The 24018-nt window shown below is 46.0% G+C and overlaps 2 protein-coding genes across 2 annotated transcripts; one reads left to right on the top strand and one right to left on the bottom strand.

Moving 5' to 3' along the window:
- The first annotated feature begins 6 nt into the window (after positions 1-6).
- On the top strand, positions 7-10096 carry CNTF (ciliary neurotrophic factor). The gene is made up of 4 exons (XM_083498982.1): positions 7-2908; positions 4425-6830; positions 6894-9411; positions 9652-10096. The coding sequence occupies exons 1-2, from the start codon at positions 2795-2797 to the stop codon at positions 4911-4913; spliced, it is 603 nt and encodes a 200-aa protein (XP_083355108.1). The 5' UTR covers positions 7-2794; the 3' UTR covers positions 4914-6830; positions 6894-9411; positions 9652-10096.
- A 6336-nt stretch (positions 10097-16432) lies between these two features.
- LOC310704839 (macrophage-expressed gene 1 protein-like) lies at positions 16433-22174 on the bottom strand. Its single transcript, XM_083498809.1, has 2 exons — positions 21737-22174; positions 16433-19487 (listed from the first exon to the last, which is right to left on the bottom strand). Exon 2 carries the CDS (start codon positions 19449-19451, stop codon positions 17280-17282), a length of 2172 nt encoding a protein of 723 aa, XP_083354935.1. The 5' UTR covers positions 19452-19487; positions 21737-22174; the 3' UTR covers positions 16433-17279.
- Between the last annotated feature and the right edge of the window lie 1844 nt (positions 22175-24018).

Genomic DNA, 24018 nt, shown 5'->3' with positions numbered 1-24018 from the left:
AGACAAAGGAGGCGGTTTTCCATGCACCTGCATCAGTGCAGGAGCAATCCCATGCCACTGAAATGTCTACGAATGAAGCAATTTTGATATGAATTACACCACCTGGTGCCAGATTGTTTCCAACTGAAGGGACGCACGCCAATCTATGTGGTTGGGTTCTACCTAAATGGTTGATTCATTCACATTCCTGAGAGATTATGGGCAGAATCCAATGAAGTAATTCAGTTAGCTCAAGGATTTCTGGTTGTGCAGTGAAACCTTCCCTCATGTGCCCTCCCCAAATCTACTTGGGAGATCTGCAGACCACAGGGGGGCATGGAGAGAGAGGGGGTACGGTAATTTCTGTTACACAGCCAGCAGTCTTTGTGCTAATGGCACTACTTCGTTAGATATAACCTTACATTATTTACACTGAAAAGATACTGGAAGAATAGCTATGGTTCATTTAAAGTGTAACAATTCTGTCTGGGAGACCTTACTGTTTACTTCCACAGTAAAGTATAAGTCTGTGGGTGGGTCACCCTTAATAGAAAACAGAAAAATGAATTAATTAGCACCCATTTCAAGATTTTCTGGAAGCAATTGTGTGGGATGCAACAGACTGATGAAGGAAAAAAGTTATTGGCCTCATTTGCATTATCAGGCAAGTGCTAAGCAGGTTAGGTCGCTGAACAGAAGCAAGCCCTGTTGTATGGGGTAGATAAAACCAGATTAGGATATATAGTGTCTTTAGGAAAGTTTCACAGGAGAGGAGTGGGCTAGAAGTAAATGTCAAACGAGAGGGCTGTAATCATTTCAAGCCAAGTTCCTTAGGCAGCATAATACTGATTGGTGACTTCTTCACTTTGGAATTGCTACTGTTTGTATATCACTAGTATTAACAACAAACAGTTGTAATACATTGTACCAACTGTATGCCATCTGAGATAGTGTGTGTGTATATAAAGGCACAGAAGGGAAGCATCCTGCCAGGCCCCAAAGCAAGCTGCTAAACAGATTTAAAAAGAGAAAAAAGAACATTCAAACTCTTCCTAAAACAATGAACTGAGAAATACCATTAGAACCACATAGGAATTTTAGCTGGACCCCCTTTTGTCAATCGGTGCTGAAAGTGGTGGAAGTAATGAGAATGGAGGTACTGTAATTCCCACTGAATTTGTGGATGAAGTTCCAAGTGTCTATGAATCTCAGATTGGGGGGGGGGCTGTCCCCATACCTTTGAAAGGAGTTAAACTGGCTTTGCAGAGACTCAAGTTGTCAAAATGCTGTGTGACAGATGGTTAGATTTATTTTTTACAGACAATTTAGGTAGATGTCTGAAGTTGAGAATTTCCTGCCTCCATGCAGTTTGAACTGGGGGTACCTTGTAGCTCTGTTTCTACTAAGGATTCAGTTGACTTTGTCATATCATAAAGCCTAAAGACAAACAAGAAGGCATGCAACCTTCACTGAATGTTTGCCTGTTTGGAGCCACATGACATATTCCCATACAGCGTTGTGTGATGTTAGCCTGATGGCGACTTTTCTGCTGCAAAACAAGGAAGGGGGACAATTTGCAGTGGATCAGAGGAAATGCTTAATTCCCACCCCCACCCCACCCCGGTGAAGGAGTAAATGTGCAGAGGGGCAGACCATGTCTGTGCTTTCAATGCCGGTGTAATGCTGACTCACACCCTTTCATGGATGATGTGAACAGCGTGCATTACTGAAGCAGTTTGCACATGTCCTTGTATAAAGTAGGGAGCACCATGCAGAAAGAACCAAGAGAGGAACGTGGATCAATAGCTTGTTCTCAAAAGATAAGGCACACTGTGCTAGCAGTCTTCTCCAGCATTAAGTGTAGAGCTAACAGGGAAATGTGTTGCATATCCAGGCAAATATGTACCTAGCTGAGTCAGTCAGGTGATGGCGGGTTGTTTTGGGGGTTTTTAAAATAAAAATACAGTTCTGAGCAAAGAAACGAGCTGGAGTATACAACCAACCCTGCAGCACCAATTTTTAAAAAAAATATTTATTAAATTTTCCATTTTAACAATCCAATAAAAACCCCATTATCTGCAGCACCAATTGGACTAGGCCTTGCTGAAAGGATTCACATTACAAGCCCAGTCCAAATGCATAGCGATAAATGGGAATGTTTGATGTTGGGAATGAAGCAAATGCAAAACAACTCTTTGCTGTGTTGCTGGTTCCATTTGGGCTTTTAACAAGATGTAGAAGGAAGACAGTTGCTGGAGGTGAAAATTGAGAACCACACAAGGTAATAATGCCTGAGGGAATGGTTCATTGGCATTCGCAGAAAGTATCCAGCTAAAGGTGCTGTCAGTAGGGCTACTGGCTTCCTTTTGTGCCTTTTATCACGGATGGTTAGGCTTTGTGGCATCGAATTTACAGGGATTAGTAGGTCATTGAGCCGGCACGGGCAAATCAAAATAAAAGCAGTAAAAAATAATGCAAGGAAGGGGGAGGGCACAAGCAAGCCTCAGAAAAGGGAATAGACAACTCTGGTCTCAACATCTTGTACTGAGTGGGTTGGAGGTTCTTAACTGGGGGTGTGTGTGAAATGTCTGTGCTGCTCTCAGAGAGTTAAGCTCTGCTGCCAGGAATTTGCAGTTTCTCCCTAGGCCGCGGGGGATGGAAGAGGGCGGGAGAGCGGGCAGGCTATGCAACAAGTGGAGAATTCTCTATTGGCCTCTGGAATGCATGAGCTGAGCAAGGGATTCTGTGGACACCCAGCCTTATGTGAGCTGTGCCTTGGCTCTCGCTGTCCCTTCTGGGGCAGCCGAACCGGGCGATGGCTTCATCAGAGCGGCTCCCTGGGATGTCCCAGCACCGCGACCTCTGCCGCCGCACCGTTCATCTGCTGAGGAAGATGCGCTCAGAAGTCAGTAGCCTCCTGGAGTCCTACGTGAGTCTTTTCTTGGAAACTCTTCTTCCCACTCTCTGCGGCTCGCATGTCTTATTTGCTTAGCCTCAAAAGCTCTGGCCACCTGTTTTCTTTGAATTTTGAAAGCAGGGCTTCATTTCAGAGGGAAAAAGAACCCTGTTGATCTCAAACTTCGTTGAGCTTTCTGTGGGAGCAAAATGTTTGTCGTTCCCCTGTAAGGAAAAAGTGATGCTTTTGCACTGATCAGGTGTGTTGCTTAGCTGAGTGTGGAGACAGGGGAGCCTTTCCCTTGAGAAAGCATAATGGGCTTTGTGCTCTTTTTTTCTCTCACAAATTAGACCATTTTTACCAGATAAGGCATCTTAATGCTCCCAGTATGGGGTGCCTTTAATTTGGATTTCTAGTGAGATTCATAATGATAGATAAGTGGTAGTTTTTCCTAATCAGGGCTTAGTTAGAGCCTTCTGTGCATCAGGTTATTTAATTTTATTCCAGTTGAAACTGTTAAGCCCCTAATCTCTACCTGGTGTTTCGGTAAATCCAGCCCTGCAGAGGGCATCTAATCTTGATGGGAAGGCACCGGTCAGCTCCTCCTCACTCCACTCCCTTTGAAAGCAGTCTTCGTAGTTTTATATATTTAACAATGAAGGGGGAAATGAATCACTGCGGCACAGAATCAAGTAATTAGAAAGGGCCGTATATCTTCCCGAGTCCACTCCCTGCCCACAGGCAGAACCATCCACCCACAACTCGGCTGGCGCTTTGTTACAGCAAGGGCAGAACAAATAGCTCCAGATAACTCATGCAGTAATTTTAAGGCACATATTGGGGGTCAAAGAAAAATAAGGAAGACAAGATGGAAGGGGTGTGGGACTCGTTTCCATTGCCAAACCTTAGTGGTCCATCAAAGCAATTGTCCCAGAAGGAATATTTTGGAGCAGTCTTGTCATGGTAGGAAGTAGGTTTTCCATCCCTATCAGAAGTCAAGGCAGAGTTCAAACCAGGGGCTTAATTTAATTATTTTGTAGCAGACCTGTCCTGGGGCAGGGTAGGGGTGGAAATAACAGGATAGGAACCGCTCGGTTCCTATAATATAGCACCATCTTGTGGAACTACATGTATAACATCCTCTTCTTGGAGTACCTTTGGAATCCATATCTGAATGAGGTTTACACACCTCCGCAGACTTTCCACACTGTATACTGTAATTATTAGTTATTAAGTTATATACTGATTACATGCCAAAATTGCCTAAGCGGTTTGCAATTATAAAGTCAATCTGTAGTTAAAATACAGTGCACAATAACTCTAAAACGTCCTGAATTAAAATATACAACAAGACAAGCAATTAAATAGCATAACCATTAAAATACCTAAAATCTTGATAAAGCAATAAAATCGCAAGTCCAGATCAGGGGAATGCCAGGGTGAACAGTTGTGTTGTAACGATTGCCTCGAGAAAAATATGGGCAGAATTTCTGAAAACCTTTTTATTTTCCCCACCTACTTGCTCCCTTTCTGATTTCTTTCCTTCTAGGTTGAGAAACAAGGGCTGGACAAAAACTTCAACCTGGACTCGATTGATGGCGTGCCAACAGCTGGCACTGAACAGTGGAGCGAGATTTCAGATGCGGAGCGGCTAGCAGACAACCTGAAAGCTTACTGGGCATTTCAGATATTACTGGATGAAATCCTGGAAGAGCAGAGGTCCAACTTGAGCCCAGACGACACAGCTTTCCATGAGTCTATCCAGTCTGTTGTGCTCCAGGTCTCGGGTCTCGCTTACCAACTGGAGGAACTGATGGCGATGCTGGAGCACAATGTACCAGCCAAAGAGTTGGGAAGTGCCAGAGATGCTGGTGGAAAGAGCTCATTTGAGAAGAAAATGAGGGGCATGAAAGTACTGCAGGAGCTTGCCCAATGGACTGTCCGGTCTGTCCGGGACCTGCACCATATCTCCAAGTCTGTTCAGACAGGCGCCATCCCACGTTCAAGTCGCCGCCTAGCTCAAGCCCAGAAGAAATGAGGCTGCTCTTCTCTGTCGAGGGTCTTTCCTTTCCAAAGGCCGTACTTCCCTCTCAGCTGTGGTGTATTGGATTGATACAGTATGGTCAGAGTGAGCCCTCTGGTGAGAGAGTAGGAGTGACTAGCGCTTTTCAGATGTTAGTATTTATTTCCTTTTGAGAAATCCTCAAATTCAAGCCGCATACCAACATTAATTTTGGTGTGGATTCACACAACCTTTGACGTGGAGACTTCAAACACCACATGCCAGTTGTGGTTGACTTGCACGCCCTTTGTTCCGAGGATTCAGGGTGGGTTGCAGTATCTGTAGCTTTAGAGAAACCTCGGAATTTAATCTGGGGAAGGTCAGCCAGCAGGGATACAGGATGAACCAGAGATTTCAGCCTCTCCTCTTTCCCCTTCCCACCACGTTCTCAACCCTGCAGTCTTATTTGCTGTTACTGTTTCTTTGAAGTTCTCATCAAAATCCCTTTTGACTTCCACGCGATGGGAGGGGGAGAAAACCTTTACTTGAGTTTGCCTTGACAGTAAGTCATCTGAATCCACCTCTGCTGAATTTCCCTTGGGCAAATTCAACTAAAGTGATTATGTAAGCTGGATCCAATGAAGCATTGCAGGGGGGTTGGACTAGATGACCCTCGTGGTTCCTTTCAATTCTACAATTCTGTGATTCTATGCCATGGTACATAATAAAGCCCTGCTCAGATCTGGGAACTCACAACTTGTCACAGGCATCTATTTGGCTGTAGTCAGTGGTGTCCCTCTGCAGCCTTACGTTGCCCCCAGATCTGCTCAAGAGGAGTGGACCTTTTAGAAAAGTGTGATAAGGTAGCACTGGAGACTACAGTAGAAAAAGTGAATTTGCAAAATTAGCTCCCCACCCCCTTTCAGCTCACAGAATCCTCCCCTGGTATAAAGATTCTTCCATTCAGGGGAGGGACACCGTACATGTAGGGTTGTATGGACCCTTTGATGTCCAGTTTGTCCCAGTTCACCCTGGGGGTTCTAAAGTGGATCACAATCAGACCCAGGTCATGATCTGCCTGGATCAGATCAGGTTAAGTCTACTTTGGAAGCTGGCTTCTGCAGATTCCTCCCTCCAGCCCTGGATACACAAAGGCTAACAGTTGGGGAAGGAATATTTGTTGGCCTGGAGATCCGACAAAGCTCCGCCACTTGGAGTAAATAAAGATGAAAACATGATGTCCAACAAATGGAAGGAATTAAAGCCACCCCTTTCAAGTTCTCAGTTTTACCATTACCAGAAGAAGTTGTATAATCCACTTTCCAGGAATGCTTCGTTCTGCTTATGAACTGGAACAGGATGGAGGGATAAGAGCTCCTGCAAGCTGCTTTTTTTTTTTTAAGTGCCAGGCAAACTAATGCAAATTCATTGCTAATTCATTCACTTCAGTGAGAGGATATTATGGAAGTGGTGTTTTTGTGTCTGAATAGGGTTCTAAAATTGCCTGTGCCCCTGGTGCATTCTTTGAAAAGTCTCACAGCAGGCTCCAGAAGACCCTGTTGCTTCCCATGGAAGGCTGGCTGTCGACAGAGAATGCTGCTTGTGCGCCAGAAAACTCCTGCACTGAACCTGCTTTGCTAATGTTTTGCGCTGGGGCAAGTGCTTCATTTACGCAGGAAAGGGGCCCATTTAATAGTTCTAGGCTCACTGACACTGAAACTATATTTAACCATGACATTGAAAGACTGTATACAAAAGCAGATTAGTATTTTCTGGAAATGGCTGCTTTCAAACCAAAGCAGTTGGCATTTTGTTTTTGCTAAACTAACTGGTTAGGTTTATTACATAAGGCTGCAATCCTCAGTAGACAGAGGAGTAAGCGATGTTGAACATATTAAGCTTTACTTCTCAGTAAATTTGGAAATGCACAGCTTGGCAATGAGCTATGTGGCTGCAATATTTAGGAGCAAATCCTACTGAACTCCATAGGAATTATTTCTGAGTAAACATGGATAGGATTGTGGAGCTAGCCACTTAAATGAACTGCTGTTTTTTCTCTGGGGAAGGTGCAAAATCTCTTTTTTAAAAATGGATTTAATATATAAATGTGTACAGATTGGCTAATCATTCATGTGGATCCTTTAATCTATGCCGACTGCTATTTAAAATGAGCTAAAGGAGAGGCGGGGTTTACTTTTTAATCTGCATTGGTTCTATGTTCTTGGAGCAACTGGCATGAATGAATTAACCCTTAGGGTGACTTCTCTAAATGTGTGTGTGTGAGAGAGAGAAAGGGGGTGGGGAGACTTCAGAGTGTCAAAAAATCCCAACAGGAAATGTTAAATATTTGGTCCAGTGTGCCTAATTCAGAAGAACGAAACTAAAAGTGACTAGAATGAGTTGTTTGGGTCGAAGACTCTTTTAATTGGTGGGGAAGAGTTTCTGCCAAATGATCTAGGGCAATTATAAAAGAACAGAGTGTTCGTTTACTGCACAAAGGAGATGGTAAAGGGGCGGGTTTTTCAATCCATCTCTCAAATTAAAACCGGTTTGGTGATGGAGAGGGTCTGCATTACATGGCTTGCACTAGCGTCCTGGGATTCTGCACCAAATTAATCCAAATTTTGCTCTCTGACTAAAAAGATGCAGGATTGTAAGTCCTATTTAGAGTAGATCCATTTAAATTAATGAACCTAAGTTGGCCGTGTCTCTTAACTTCAGTGAGTCTACTCCAAGTGAGACTGTCATTGACTGCCACTCATAGATACAACTCATATATTTAACCAGCTTAACTGATAGGAGTCTTTTGTTGCATCTGGAGTACTTTGGTGACAGAAGGAAAGAGACAAATAAGGGGAAGAGCAACAGAATGTCTGTGGGAAGGGGAACGTGACTAGAGTCCTTTGCATTCTTTCTAGGGAATGATCACCATTGAAATCAGTAGGATTTACTTCTGTTTAAACATACTCAGGATTGGGCTGGGAAGGTTATGAAGGAGAGCCAGGTCACACAGAAGCTCATTCTCTGAATAAAGGTAAAGGTAAAGGGACCCCTGACCATTAGGTCCAGTCGTGACCGACTCTGGGGTTGCGGCGCTCATCTCGCTTTATTGGCCGAGGGAGCCCACGTACAGCTTCCAGGTCATGTAGCCAGCTTGACTAAGCTGCTTCTGGCGAACCAGAGCCACGCACGGAAACGCTGTTTACCTTCCCGCTGGAGTGGTACCTATTTATCTACTTGCACTTTGACGTGCTTTCGAACTGGCTAGGTTGGCAGGGACCGAGTAACGGGAGCTCACCCCGTTTGCAGGGATTTGAACCGCCGACCTTCTGATCGGCAAGTCCTAGGCTCTGTGGTTTAACCCACAGCGCCACCCACGTCCCTTCATTCTCTGAATACTGGACTTTAAAAAACCCTGTCTACTTCTGCTGAATAAAGTTGGGCTTTTTTTCTTTCCCAAATACGACTTCCGCTGAATAAAGTTAAAATTCCCAAAGTCTAATTCCAGATTCTGTGTAAAATTCAGCACTTGTGGCAAATGCCCCCTTATCTTTCCTTTGAAGGTGTGTTGGGTGGGGTGTTTTGCTTCTGCTGCTTTTCACACATGGGGAGTGCATGTCAAAGGGCAGGTAATGCTTGGAGAGGTTAGACTAGCCTTCCCCTATATGATGTCCTCCAGATGTTGCCAAGATTTAGCCGCCAGCATCCCTGACCATTGGCTTGGCAATGATAGCAGGGAATGATGAGAACAGGAGTCCCATCACAAACATCTGGAGGGCAGCAGCCTGCAGAAGGCTGGGTTAGACCAATTCATATTTCCATAATCCATATTTTGAAGGAGCTCCTCTGAAGGCTATGACCTATTTTATATAGAGAGAAAATAGTGCTCTTTCATTGACTAGGATTCAGACTTCGCATTCTACGTATGAATGGATGGGCACTTTCTGTTCCTAAAAGTGACTTGATCTAGCAAGGGGAGTGATTTTTGTGAATTTCCCTATTCCCCAGTGCAAGTTCCCGTGCTGTTCTAGAGAGTCCCCCCAGCCTCTGGATCAGATCTGGCAGGGATTGCATGGAAAGAGGAAATTAGCGAAATATATATGAAAGGCACAATTCAATTTCCCACTAAAGGTCACCTTTATCTATTGTGCTGTTTCTAACTTGAATATTTATATTTATGCTATATTTTAAAATGTGAAATGTTTCTTCTAGCAAGTTTTTTTAAAAAAATACCTTTAGAAATGTATGAAATCTATAATTATCGGAGGTGCTTCCTTATTTTATATTGTGAGTTTTGAAGAAATGCCTCCCATAATAAAATTTTGAGTTTTCTAACTTGGAAGCAGAGTGAAAATATCACAGTGGCTTCCCAGTTGTGATCTCACTTGTTGCAAGAAGGCTTTCTGCATCTAGAAAAAGAATATAACATTATTAAAAGGGTTCCAATATGTAATTGGTTGAAAATTTTGATCAACTAAACATGCCCCGCAGTTACTTGGGCAGATTTTATAGAGCATACATTTTAATATAGGCAGTGGCGTAGCGTGGGGGGTGCAGGGGGGGCCGGCCGCACCGGGCGCAACATCTGGGGGTTAGGGTTAGGGGGCGCAAATCCACGGATTAGGGGGCACAAATCCACGGATTAGGGGGCACAAATCCACGGATTAGGGGGCACAAATCCACGGATTAGGGGGCGCAAATCCACGGATTAGGGGGCGCAAATTACTTGCCTTGCCCTGGGTGCTGACAACCCACGCTACGCCACTGAATGTAGGTAATTAGAAAAACTGCAGATGGCAAGTGCAGTCTTAGGAGAAGCATTTCCCTCCTCATCTCTCCCTCATTGGAGAGACTGCGTCTCCTAAGAACATGGTGTCTAAAGCACATGCATCATCTAAAAGGTGGATGGGGGAAGCTGCAGCTCTCCAGATGATTTTTGACTCCATCTCCCATCAGCCCCAGCCAGCATGGCCAATGGTCAGGGAGAATGGGAGTTGTAGTTCAGCACATTTGGAAAGCCACAGGCTCCCTACCCTAATCTGTAAACAAAGTATGCTTACTATATGCTACCCATTTGTAAATTTAACCAATTAATGGATTACTCGCCAAACTGATGTGATTAAAGATTTGTTTAATTGTGTGAGAGCCCTAATTATTGATTGCACCAAAGTGTGTTAAAATAATTTGATTAAATAAAGTTGATTTATTTTTTAACAGGATATTGTTCTGGTCTTGCTCTTTGTATTTGGGGTGATTATTCAAATAGTCTGCATTTTAAAGTTGTGCCACTATTTCAGGATGAATCTTCTGTGGGCGTTGAGTCGAGAAATTAGTGGAGCCGGTCTTCTTGCTGCCAGCAGAGTGCAGCTATAGGAAAATGCACAAATTAGCCTCTTCTGCCTGTGGAATTTTGCCCATCATAAAACAGCAGCACTTTGGGCCAGTGTTTCCTAGGTGCTTTGTTCCAATCCGAAGCATAACCAAGGAATCTCATTGCTCAGGATTTTATCTCCAGTCACAGCTCCTGCTCCCAATTATCAACATTTCTGAATCAGCTTGGTTGCCCTCATAGTGAGTCATAGGATGGAAGAGAAGAGAAGATCCCATGTCCTATAGTGCAGTTTCTCATGTGGGCATTCTTTTGGGAGGCTGGGCAGGTAGATTTAGGGCTGAGAGCTTGCAGTACAAGTTATTCCTTCCGGTTGTTGTTGGCTAAATAAGGGGAGTCAACTGGAAGCTAAACCCTGTGGATGAATAACAGTACAGTGGTACCTTGGTTCTCAAACGCCTTGGTACTCAAACAACTTGGAACCCAAACACTGCAACCCAGAAGTAAGTATTCTGGTTTGCGAACTTCTTTGGAAGCTGAATGTGCTCTGTTTTTAGTGTTACGCTTCTGATTTGAGTGTCACACTTCTGTTTTGAGTGCCACGCTGAGGTCTATATGTTTTTGCTATTTATTTTGTGTTTTTGTTTTTGCAGCTTTTTTGTTTCGTTTTTGTGACTGTGTGGAACCCAGTTCAGCTACTGATTGATTGATTGATTGATTGATTGATTGATTGTGTGACTGCAGTACATTGCTTATTGCTTTCATTTTATGGATCAATGGTCTCATTAGATAGTAAAATTCATGTTAAATTGCTGTTTTAGGGGTTGTTTTTAAAAGCCTGGAATGGATTCATCCATTTTGCTTTACTTTCTATGGGAAAGCACGCCTTGGTTTGGAATGCTTTGGTTTTGGAATGGACTTCCAGAGCGGATTAAGTTTGAGAGCCAAGGGACCACTGTATATTAATGACGGTGATAATACACTCCAAAACACTTCTTAGTGTCATACTAGGTCTTGGGAGAGCAGCTTTGAAATCTCCAAGTAGCTGTGATGACTGCGATGATAAAATGAAGAGGGGGAGAAGCATTACACCACCTTGAGCTGTAGTAATAATAAACCAAATCACCATTTCCCTATGAGATTTTCACCACCTTTCCATTCTGAAAACTGACGGCTCAAGGCAGTGACCATCAGTGGATCCACACCGTGGAGGTGTGGGAATAAAATGTGAAGGGTGAGTATTTATAACATCTTGCTGTGGGGCACATGCATTGTACAAGTGAAAGGAGGAGGAAGAAATGTGTTAAAGCTGCACCCTGTCATTGTTCTTAGACATGGGTAGGCAAACTAAGGCCCAGGGGCTGGATCCGGCCTAATCGTCGTCTAAATCTGGCCTGCAGATGGTCTGGGAATCAGTGTGTTTTTACATGAGTAAAATGTGTCTTTTTATTTAAAATGCATCTCTGGGTTATTTGTGGCGCTTTCATGGTGTTTTTACATGAGTAGAATGTGTGCTTTTTGTGGGGCATAGGAATTTGTTAATTCCCCCCCCCCCAAAAAAAATAGTCTGGCCCCCTACAAGGTCTGAGGGACAGTGGATCGGCCCCCTGCTGAAAAAGTTTGCTGACCCCTGTTCTTAGGGGTTAGGAGTTCAGGGAAGTATGGGGGGGGGGGACGACAACAACCTGCCGTATACTGTGAACTTTTCTCCAGTCAACTTTCTGTGGGGCAGCATAATGCCTCAAAACCAGCCCCTTGAGTCAGAGCCGACAATGCACAGCGCAACTTGAGAGCCTGTGGTTTATGTATTGACTCCTGGTCACGCTGTAAGTGACACTGTCTCCTTCCATCTCCCTCCCTCTCTCTTTAGTAACCAGAGTATGAAACCCATGACTGATTTGAAACTGAGCGGAAATAAACACTGAGGCTGAACCAAGTGTTCAATGAAGCTTTTCCTGAGACTTGCGGTAAACCAATGAAAGAAATCTCCCATTGGTGAACTTGGCAATTTTCGAAAATAACATAGCATTAGTTCAGACCTGATTAGCTTGGGAATGTTCCCATGGTAAGAGTCTGACTTAATTAAACTGGCTCTTTTCTATTCATCTTGGTGCTTGAATCCTTCTTACAGGATGACCTTCAAAACATGACTCTCAGTTGCCTTTCATTGCTCCCTCTGATGGCGCTGGTGCCTGTCTGGCCAAACAGCACATCCCTTTGGGTAGCAGTTGCGGGAAATCACAGGTAGACCGAGAGCTGCTGTGCTCATGTCCCGCTTGCAGACTTCTTCCCACAGGTGCTGTGAGGACAGGAAGCTAGACCATTGGCCTCATCCTGCTGGCTCATCTTGCGTCATGTTCTTAACACAACCATTAAGTGAGACACAGCTCTCTTGTCTGATGTACAAGAAATAGGTTATTTTTTCTTTTTGATGGTTGATTACAGATTACCAATTTAGTCACCAACTCCCCATTTTATGAATAGGCAAACCTAGGTGCCCACAGAGGTATCGAAACTAGCAGACCAGTCTTGGGCACCAAAGCCCCCATTAGGGAGAGCAGTTAAGCATGGTTTTGCTTCTGGTCTTCATGTAGAATTTGGAAAAAGGACCACTGTGGAGTTAAAATGTTTTACACTACATTCCTTCCATACTTGTCCCTTTTCCTGCAGTTGTCATGCCTGGCGGTTTGCTCAATGTTTAATGGGAAACTCTCATATTGTTGTCAAGGTGTATTCTGATGTTTTGTGTTGTCCTGTGTTTCTATAAAATGGGCTCTGGCCATTCCCCCTAAAGTACTTTGAGTGTAAATAATATACAGTGGTACCTCTGGTTACATAAGTTTCAGGTTACATACGCTTCAGGTTGCAGACTCTGCTAACCCAGAAACAGTACCTCGGGTTAAGAACTTTGCTTCAGGATGAGAACAGAAATCGTGTTCTGGTGGTGCAGCGGCAGCGGGAGGCCCCATTAGCTAAAGTGGTGCTTCAGGTTAAGAACGGACCTCCGGAACGAATTAAGTGCTTAACCCAAGGTACCACTGTACACTTTCAGTGCTCATTTAAAGTACAGTCATACCTCATGTTATGTTTGCTTCAGGTTGCATGTTTTCAGGTTGCGTCCTGTGGCGACCCGGAAGTACCGGAAAGGGTTACTTCCAGGTTTCGCCACTCGTGCATGCGCAGATGGGCAAAATGACATCATGCGCATGCGCAGAAGTGGCGAATCGCAACCCTTTTCAGGTTGCGAACCGGCCTCTGGAACGGATCCCGTTTGCAACCAGAGGTACCGCTGTACAGTTGTATCTTGGATCCCAAATGCCCTGGAACTTGGACATTTTGGCTCCGGAAGGCCGCAAACCTGGAAGTGATTGTTTCAGTTTGCGAACGTTCTTTTGGAACCCGAACGTCCGACGGGGCTTCCGCAGCTCCTGATTGGCTGCAGGAATCAGAAGCCACAAGTTGGTTTTTGAATGTTTTGGAAGTCGAAAGGACTTCCAGAATGGATTCCATTCGACTTCCAAGGTATGGCTGTACATGGTTCTTCCCCCCTCAAGGATCCTGGGACCTGTATTTTACCCCTCACAGAACTACAATTCCCAGCACCCTTAAACTACAGTTCACAGGATTTGCAGGTGCTGGGAAGGAGTAATGTGCTTTAAATACGTGGTGAATAATGTGGATCTGCCCTTTGGGAAAACACTTTAAAAAATATGAGGCATAAGTATTTATTTCAGACAATTCTCCAGGAAGGTGCCCAGCACATCAAGTGAAGGCTGGCTGAGTTCACAGTGGTTTTCTAATACACACTGGGGCACAATCACGTGGCCCCTTTTTGATCTTGGGTATTAACTCAATAAGAACAAGAGAGATTATTATTTAGTTAGTGTCTGTAGTGTGGATGGTGCTTAACGGAGTTATATGGGCAAAAAAAGACACATCTCTGCCCCCAAAGAGTGTAGATTCCAGGGTGGGGAGAGAAAAGGAGGGGGCACTGCGGTTTTGTCCATGATGCAGTGCTTGGCAGCGCGACACAGGAAGATCAGATTGCAAACAAATGTGTCTTGAACTGAATTCTGCAAAGTTCCCATCGGAAGCCCCGCCCACCCGTGACTTTGGCTCCTGGTGAAGGCGGCGAGCAGCTGCTTCATCTGGAGCAAGAGCAGCTGCCACGAGGAGTGACTCGGCGTGTGCTGACTCGCCAAAAGGGTCATGTGCCTGTACATTGTCTGCTCCACCGTTGTGCAATCTTCCTATCCTCTAATAGGATGGGAGGGCAGCTCATGCATCCTTACTCTGCAGTCTGAGTAGGACAGGCACAGGTTTATTCTTGGCAGTGTACGAAACTGCAAGCCTGTCTGTACAAGTACGATTTCCAGCCCAATCCCGAGGCAGGAGAAAGGGCTGCAGCGCAGTAGCTGAGGTTTTGCATGAAGAAGAAGGTCCCTGGTTCCATCCCTGGCACCTTCAGGGGCAACTGAGAGCCATAGCTGTCAACTTTCCCCTTTTCTTGCGAGGAATCCTATTCGGAATAAGGGAATTTCCCTTTAAAAAAGGGAAACATTGACAGGTATGCTGAGAGCGCACTGAAAATTCTGGACAGCCATTGTCAGTCAGTGTAGGCGACACCGAGATGGGCCAATGATCTGGCTCCCTATGAGGCAGCTTTCTGTGTTCCTGCTGTGATGCCATATTTATTCAGATACAAGTCCCACTGGGTTCGATGCATTTTACTCCCAGGTGTGTATGCATAGGATTGTAGCCTCGGACTCTTTTTTTGGTTGCTCCAAAATATTCTCAGAGGAGAGGGTGCGATGCAGTGGGCAGGCTATTGGACAGCACCAGCAATACCTGTGTTGAAATCTCTGCTGGGCTATAGAATTTAGTGGGTGGTCTTGGCCTTCAGCCTCCTGCAGTGAAAGGCAGAGCAGGCAAGAGGCAGCCATTGGCCTCCATCCACGTGTTGGAATGGAAACCTCTCCGAGTGAGGGGCACTTCTCTACCTCTGTTAAGGTCGCCGTGTAATTGAGAACCCTGAAAGATCAGGATTTTCCATTGCACAGGGAGTCGTATGATTTGATGACACAGGTACAGTATTTAATTCACCGATTGAATTTACATACTACCTTTTCCTCCAATGAACTGAAGGTGATGTACGTGATTCTCCCCTCTCCACTTTATCGGTACAACAACCTTGCGAGGCAGGTTAGGCTGAGAGGCAGTGACTTGGCCCAAGGTAGCCCAGCAAGCTTCATGGCTGAGTGGGGATTCGAACCCAGGTCATAGTCCAATATGTTAAGCAATACACTACCCTGGCTCTTTCAATAGGATCCCCTTTGTAGAAGTCCCCCTCCCAGGCCCAGGGGTGGGGTGGGGTGGAAGAGGGGACATGGATGACATGACAGAGCAAGCAGGGTTAATACACTCATTGCTGTTGTCTGGCTCGTGTGGTGATTGGGGGGGGGGGGGAAGGAGAAGAACTACGAAAGAGGGCTGTTCTCTCAGTCTAATCTACCAAATGAGGTGTCGTGAGGATAAGCGATGACACCATGTTTGCTTACCTGAATTCCTTGGATAAGGGTTGGATATAGAAGTAATGACTCCTGAAAGTCCAGCTCCTTGCGGAGGGGTATTCTATAATGCACTCCAGCATATTTGCCTTGAAGCTCCCAATAATTAATTTCAGCAAGGAGAGTAAGGCTGCAGGAGACTAAAGAGGAGCATGAGCATAGCCGGGGGGGGGCTGGGGGGCAGCTGCTCCCCCCCCCCCCCGGTCAAGTAAAACAATAGAAATACTTAAGCAACTGACCAATCACTTCGGTTCTCCCCACCTAACGAAAGTCCTGTCCCCCCTAAGAATCTCCAGCACCCCCCAACAAAAATCCCGGCTACGCCCATGAAGAGGAGTGGGAAGGTCCATTGCGCAAGTGGAACAGCTGCATTGGATTCAGCCCAAATGGGTTTATTGTGGAATAATTTTTCATGGATTAGAATGCAGATGTATCTGATGAAGTGGGCTTTAGGCAACAAAAATGCTTAAGCTGTGATAAATCTGTTAGTCTTTAAGGCGCCACAAAACACTGCTTTTTGCCATGATATAGGATTGCCCATCTGGAACAAGCAGGGGTGTTGAGCAATGCAATCTCCTCTTCCAAATCAATAGCCCCCTCCTCCCAACACCAGGAATTAGCACAAAGATAGGAATACGCTAATAAAACAAGCAGTCACACAAGTTGTAAAAGTCTTTTTTAAAAACCTTGGAATGTATTTCATTAGGAAAAGCAGCTTTGGGTGGCTGCCCGAGGGGTGCTTTGTGTGCATTTGTTGCATTACTTCATAACAGAGTACTAGGAGACGATGAACTGCTTGGTTTAAAAACTGACGCAAAGCGCTATAGAATTACCGTATTTTTTGCACCATAACACTCACTTTTTTCCTCCTAGAAAGTAAGGGGAAATGTCTGTGCGTGTTATGGAGGAAATGCCTACGGGTGGCATGCCTACGGATTTTCCTCCTTTAAATACTACGTGCGTGTTATGGTCGGGTGCGTGTTATAGAGCAAAAAATACATAGAGCGAAAAATACGGTATATGAACAAATCCAGTATAAAACCCCCACATCAACCAGAGAGTGAAGCAGCATAAGCACAATCAAACAACCTGATATATAAAAGGCTCAGTGACCTGACAAGGCCCTTATAATGTTGTTTCTGCTCAGGGCTTTGCCTTGCCCATTCTTCACAGAGGGATGGCAGAGCCTGTGACGTCCCTGTTTGGTGTTTTTTCTCTTCTTTTCCACCCGGTTTGCCCATTGGTCCTGCTGCCTGGCTCTGATGGAAGTTGGTAGTCCAGCAATGTTTAGAGGTTCCCTTGCTGCTCTTTGTAATATCAAATGTATCTTTACAATCCACACAAAGCAATGTGCTTTCAGGTAGGTGTTTATTGTAGGATGAGGGCTCCACATCCATGCTAATGCTTGCTTTCACCCACCAGTCATGATTCTGCCCCTGTTACCTTTGCACCTACTCCCCAATGAAAGCGTGTGTCTTATTTCTGGAGCCCAGGTAAAAAGCTGCCTCAGGCAGCACTGAGATCTGGAGTAGTTTCTGTGGCTCCGTAGTTTACTTCATCCTGTACTAGACGTTCATTTGACAGCTCCTGGTATCCTCTGCTTTTAAAATGCCGGATTTTGTAAACTGCGATAGCCATGGTAATGGCCAAAGCAGCAATGACTGTTATTGTGATTACAGCGATGGAGCCCCCTGAGAGTTTGGAATGATCCTGCCCGTCCAAAAGCAGAGCTATCTCTTTCTTATCAGTGGCATTGGCCAGCCTCCAGCTCCCGCTGTCATGTGTTTTCACCCAGGCTTGGCTCCCGTCAGACTGCACCAGGATGGTGTCGGGAAGGCTGGAATTCGTGGAGGGAGAACGCAAGAAGGGTGGGAGCTTGAGGGGGGCTAGCTGCTGGGCAAAAAGGGTCCCGGCCTGCAAGCAATAGAGGATTTGGCAGCCATCACTCAAGTAGGCCTTGTGTTGGCTATGCCCAGCTGGGCATTTCATGGGGTATTTGGTAGGGGAGTCCTGGTAGAAAAAATCCTGGAGGACCCCAGGGCTCTGCCCCTTCAGTAATCCAGCCAAAGGATTGCCAGACTGGCAGCTAAAGAAGCCCCCAAAGGGCACCGCAAACCGAGATCCCATCTCATAGTCACTGCTGACACACACCTTCAGATTATCAAACAGCACCAGGGGGAAGAAGTAGGCCGGGCAGGCACGGGTCTTGGTAACCGGGTTCTCGTTCCCAGTAGTGTACAGTCCTCCAAAGAGAAAACCTGAGTTTTGGGGGACGGGCCCCGTGGCAGCACACCAGTAGGCGTTAAACTTCACCGTGCTGGGATAGTAGCGGATGCCGCAAACGGTATCGCAGCAGGAGAAGAAAAGGTAGCAGGTGTGGCACTGCTGGTGGCACTCCGTCTTGGGCTTGCTGGCGGTGCGTTGCTCGCCATGCAGAAGGGCAGCAGAGAAGTTAGCTGGGCAAGAAGAGCTGCCTGTCAGCGGGTTCTTTACCCGGTAGGCCTGGCAGAGCTCCTCGGCATCCCTGCCAGACACACCTTGGCATTCCTGGAAGACTCCCCCAAAGGTGAAGTTTGTGTTGGGGTTTTGGCATGACCCGTCGTCTACGTTGGCCTGGAAGTTGAAGTTACTGGACTCGGGCTTGAGACAGCCTGGGTGGGTGTTGACAGCATAGTAGAGGAGGATGGCCTTTTCCACCACAGTGGCCACGCGCCGAACGGTAGGCTCGGGCAGTTCCGGCAAAGCTTCGGGAGTGATGAAGAATGGCAGAGGCCTCCCAGACTTGCCTATAGCCACTAAGCTGTTAGGGATGCCTTCCTGCCACTTCTGGAGGGTGATGCCAGGGTAGAAGGGCACACTGCCCCAGCCCTCCATCTTGGAATCCACCGTGTTGTCAATGTAGCTCTTAGTCAGATTATCCCAGACCTGTGAGGAGAAGCCCATTCCCACGTTCACCTTGCTGAAAAAAGTCACTGATGCTGAGGCAGTGATGCCTGCTTTCTCCGAGGCCTTTTCCAACAGAAATTTGCGCTTCACCTGGTCCTCCTGTATCAGGCTGGCTCCAGCTTCCAAACCTGTGAGGACGTGTGTGCCGTAGTTGAGCACCAGCAGCTCTGCGAGGTACTCGGCAGACCGTCTCTGCTTGTTCTCTAGGTGGTTGCCTATGTTCACAAGCTGACGGCGAAACTCCTTGTGGAAAGCCATGGACGGGAGAGCTTTGACGGAGTAGATATGGTACCGGGCCTGCACCCGTGTGGTGACTGTCTCGTCATAGACGTTGTGCACCTTGGTCTCCTGGGAGCCATCCGAGAACTTTCCATTAAGCACCGGAAGGAAGGAAATGTCAGTGTTGACAGACTGGGCAAAGGCATCCGTGTAGTTTTGCCAGTCCTGAATGATCTCAGAGTGCAGTTCCACCGTGCTCTTCTTGAGGGGCAGCACAAAGACATCGTTGGGAATGAGGTATTCGCCATCTTCTGTGGTCCGGCACTGGGAGTAGTTGAGACTCATCACCATTCCCATCTCTATGTTGCGCAAGTTGTCCCAGCCACCCCCTGGCAGCACCTCCAGCACTTTCTCGCCAGGGTCCCTCTTACAGGCCTTGAAGCTGACTGGATCCTGGGCTCCTGCATCTTCTGCCCTCAGGAAAATCAGGAGAGGCCAAAGCCAAAGTGCCATGCTGGAGAAAGGGAAAGGCCACTTACATGCACAGCCCTGAAAAACAACACACATGTCACGTAGCCTCTAATAAACAAAATGCATTTATAAAGTTTTTGTGGACTTCAGTTCACCTCAAGAAAATTGCCTCGTGTTTCTTTTTTGCCCGCTTCTATGCTAAAATATCAATGTAGGATTTAAAAGAGATCTTTATGCTTGTGGGCTTCCTGTTGGCATTTGGTGGGCCACTGTGAGAAGAGGATGCTGGACTATTCTGCCTTGGATGAGAGACTATTTTGCACTCTGTTCTGCCTTGGTCAGACCACATCTGGAATATGGTGTCCTGTTCTGGGCACCACAATTTAAGAAGGGTGTTGACAAGCTGGAACGTGTGCAGAGGAGGGCAACAAGATGATCAAGGGTCTGGAAACCAAACCTTATGAGGAACGGTTGAAAGAGCTGGGTATGTCTAGCCTGGAAAAGAGGAGACTGAGAGGAGATCTGATAGCTATCTTCAAATAACTTAACAGCTGCCATATGGAGGATGGAACAAACTTGTTTTCTCCTGATCTGAAGGGTCGGACTCAAACCAGTGGATTCAAATTACAAGAAAGGAGATTTCAACTAAACATTAGGAAGTATTTTCTGACAGTACGAGCTCTTTGACACTGGAACGGTCCCCCTCAGGAGGTTGTGGAGTCTCCTTTCTTAGAGGAGGCTTGGATGGCCTTCTGTCATGGATACTTTAGTTGAGATTTCTGCATTGCAGGGGGTTGGACTAGATGGCACTCAGGGTCCCTTTCAATGCTACAGTTCTATATATTCTATGACTAGAGTGGCCTTTGGCCTGACCCAGCAGGATTCTTCCTATGTTCTTATTATATTTCAATATATCTAAGGTTTTCATTAGATAACATTTCTTATGGTAAATATGTCTGGTTCTTTAAGTTTGTTTTGTGTGTAATTTCTTCTTTCTTTTCTAATAAAGTATTTATTTTTAAAAAACCTGAAATGTATTTGTCTCACAAGATTTATATACTAATCAACAAAAACTTCCAGAATACAAAAATCATTAAAATAGCAATAAAATCAAAAGTTAAAAACCTATTGACATCATATTTATCAAAATATAAATAAAATGCATGTAAAATAATCACCATTCACAACAGCAGTGGGACATGGAACACCCATATATATGGTATTGTTTTTGTTGCAAAATCCTAATGGTCAAGCTACAAATGAGGTATGTTCACCAGGCCACTTTCATTTTAGAGAGAAAAACAGCCTGGGTGCCTAATATGGAGCCTGTTTCCCATTAGGATTGAGGGCCTGTGACATTTATCTCTTGAAAAACCAGCCTGTCCCTGGTGCTATTTGCCCTGTGTTAATCATTGAATTGGAAGGGACCAAGAGGGTCATATAGTTCAAACCTGAGCAAGGCAGGAACCTTTTTCACAATATGGGATGACCCAGAAATTAAGAGTCTCATGCTCTACTGACTGAGCTATCCAGGTACTATTTATGACAAGCAGTGCTTGGTGAGGGGTAAAGGTAAAGGGACCCCTGACCATTAGGTCCTGTCGTGGCCGACTCTGAGGTTGCGGCGCGCATCTCGCTTTATTGGCCGAGGAAGCCGGCGTACAGCTTCCGGGTCATGTGGCCAGCATGACTAAGCCGCTTCTGGTGAACCAGAGCAGCGCTCGGAAATGCCGTTTACCTTCCCACCGGAGCAGTACCTATTTATCTACTTGCACTTTGACATGCTTTCGAACTGCTAGGTTGGCAGGAGCAGGGACCGAGAAACAGGAGCTCACCCCGTCGTGGGGATTCGAACCGCCAACCTTCTGGTTGGCAAGTCCTAGGCTCTGTGGCTTAACCCACAGCACCACCCGTGTCCCTGATGAGGGGTAGGTGTGTCAAATAAAAGTCAGGGATGGGACCATTCTGACAGAAAACTGGTCTGGGCCCTGAGCTTTCGCCAAAGGTTGCTTCCAAACAACCCGTTCTTTGAGCATTCATTCTGATTTGTTTGCGTGAAGGTTATATATCCTGTATAGCAATGGTTGCCTCACACTCCCCCCCCCCCCGCACAATTTCTTATAGAGTTCATACAGGAGAAGAGTCCTCTTTTTTCTGGCGGGGGGGGGAGTGTATTTGCTGCACAAGAGCACCAAATTCATTTCAGCTGCACAAGATGAATTTGCCAGGAGAGGACCGAACTGCACCCACAAAATAGCAAAACAGCGATGATCTGAAAGCCTACCTAAAAAATGCCCCTCTAGAGGTCCCAAAAAGTTGTGCCTTACCTGATTTGTGTCTTCCCAGCTGCTCTGCTTGCTTCTCTCTTTCTCAATTCCTTTTCTTTTCTGGAGGTTTTCAAAGAGGGCAGGCAAAGCAGGGGAGGGGACAGCAAAAAAAAAAAAAAGGGGGGGGGGAAAGAGGAACTTCAACTGCCCAATCCCATTGGTGGAGGGAAAACCTCTTGAGGGTGTGCTCCCCTCTCAGGGGGCTGTTGTGAGATGAGTCATGGGTCATCTGACGTTGCTAAGGGAAAGCGAAACCTAAGTCTGTAAAGTCCCTTCTGCAGCCTGTTTCATATTGTTTGCATTTGCCTGAATTGGCTCCCACCAAACTCTGGACTTTCCAGGCTTTGCTGGATACAAGAATATGTCTCCAGGCCTTATTGAAAGGTAAACAACTTGTAGCCAGGGCATAATTCTGCCATCTCTGTGTCAAAATCAGAAGTGAGGGGGTGGAATCCCAGCCTTCTAATCTTGAGATTCTGAAACAGGGATGGCTAACTTGTAGCCCTTCACCCTTGCTGGATTACAGCTCCTATTGTCCCCTGCTGGCTGGGGTGGATGGGAGTCAGATTCTGCAAGGCCACAGTGTCCCTATCTCTGTTCCATGCCAAAGAATTCTCTTACTTTCCCAATTTGTTGGGCACATTTAGTTCTCTCGTCTACCCGCAATTGACTCCCTTTACCCAGGAAGCCGTAAGAACATGTAATAATTTTAAGGCCTCAAATACAGAATAAATATTCATAAATACACACATATCTAAATATAGGAACCATGTGCCTGAAATAGTATGGGAGAGCAATCCTGAAGCCATTTTTACTCTCCCAATGACTTCAAATATTCCTCTGCAATAAGGGAGGCAAATGGGGAAAGCCTTCCCCTTGTCTTTTTGCTTGCAAATCCTGTCTTAAGGGCGTATTTGTGTATAAATAGGGTGAGCCTGTGACCTGGATTCAGGAACTAAAAAATTAACCATCACAAAAGAATGGCCAGACTGCCCAGGTAATGCAATCAGTAACCATGAATAGGTATCCTGGCTGGCAGGATTTCTGCTGTAGACCACCTCCTTCTGTGATGTATGTATGATGTTTTGGGAGGTGGTCTTGGACTACAGGGTGGGCAATTTCAAAAGTCTATATATGGGCTTGCGCACCATTGTTCACGGTTCTCCTCCCTCCTGCGTGTGGTGAGTGGGGACCCTGTATCAACAGTTCCTTTAATAAAGATCAGGCTTACTAGCCGCTTTGCTTCTCAATATACCCTGGCTGGCCTCTGTTTTCTCCTACCAATAGGGAACCCACTTAAGGACTCTATATGGCAGGCTTCCTCAACCTCGGCCCTCCAGATGGTTTTGGCCTACAACTCCCATGATCCCTAGCTAGCAGGACCAGTGGTCAGGGATGCTGGGAACTGTAGCCTGAAAACATTTGGAGGGCCGAGGTTGAGGAAGTCTGCTATATGGGCTCTGGAATATCCCATAAGGGAGCAGTTTTTCTTACAACCTGCTGGATCAGGCCAATGGCTCATCTAATCCAACATCCTGTTATCACCATGGCTAACCAGATAACCGGAAACTTGCAAACAGGGCCTGAGTCCAAAAGCACCCCACCACCCCCGGCATTCGGAAACATTACTGCCTCCATCTGTGGAAAAGTCACGGTGTAAAGAGATGCGCAAAACAAGGGCAAGGATGGAGCAGATGATCTTAAAGCAGGGCTGAGATCCCCACTTCAGGGAGATGGAGGAGCTGGCCTTTTAGATTTTGCCATCGCATGAAAAGGCCATTGAAGGCTTGCCCAGAGGGGAAATAAATGCCTACAAGGACAGACGCTGCCAAGGAGATGTGTGATCAACGGGGTTGTGCTTGTGTGAGAGAGAGGTACTCAGCCTGCAAGCTGATGCACATGACAGCATATCCTCAGTGGAAATCTGAAAGAGTCCCTCAGCGGAGCCTGGAAGCAAGCACTTAAGTGACTCATTTAGCATTTCCCTTCAGATGCAGCAATCAGCCGGCATCCTTCTGAGCAGCAGCGACAGAGTCACTACCAACTCAGGGATTCCCAGTCCTCCCAGCTAGCTATGATTAAGTAACAAACACATGGGCAGCAGGCCTAGAGGGCCTGCCAAGCCTTTGGCTGTGGTTTTCAAACTGTGTTCCAGGGAGCCCTGGAGTTCCTTGGAAGTTGATCTGGGGATCCCTGAACATCAGTCCCGGTGGACTGGCTTCCCTGGGAGAGCACCTACAGATGCCCAAATGGGGAATTTCGCTCACTCCTGCCTAGCAGAG

Source organism: Podarcis liolepis (assembly GCF_965112155.1).
Source record: "Podarcis liolepis genome assembly, chromosome: 1".
Taxonomy (NCBI): domain Eukaryota; kingdom Metazoa; phylum Chordata; class Lepidosauria; order Squamata; family Lacertidae; genus Podarcis; species Podarcis liolepis.
Note: the sequence above shows the minus strand (reverse complement) of the source record. Positions and strands in the feature narration are given on the sequence as shown.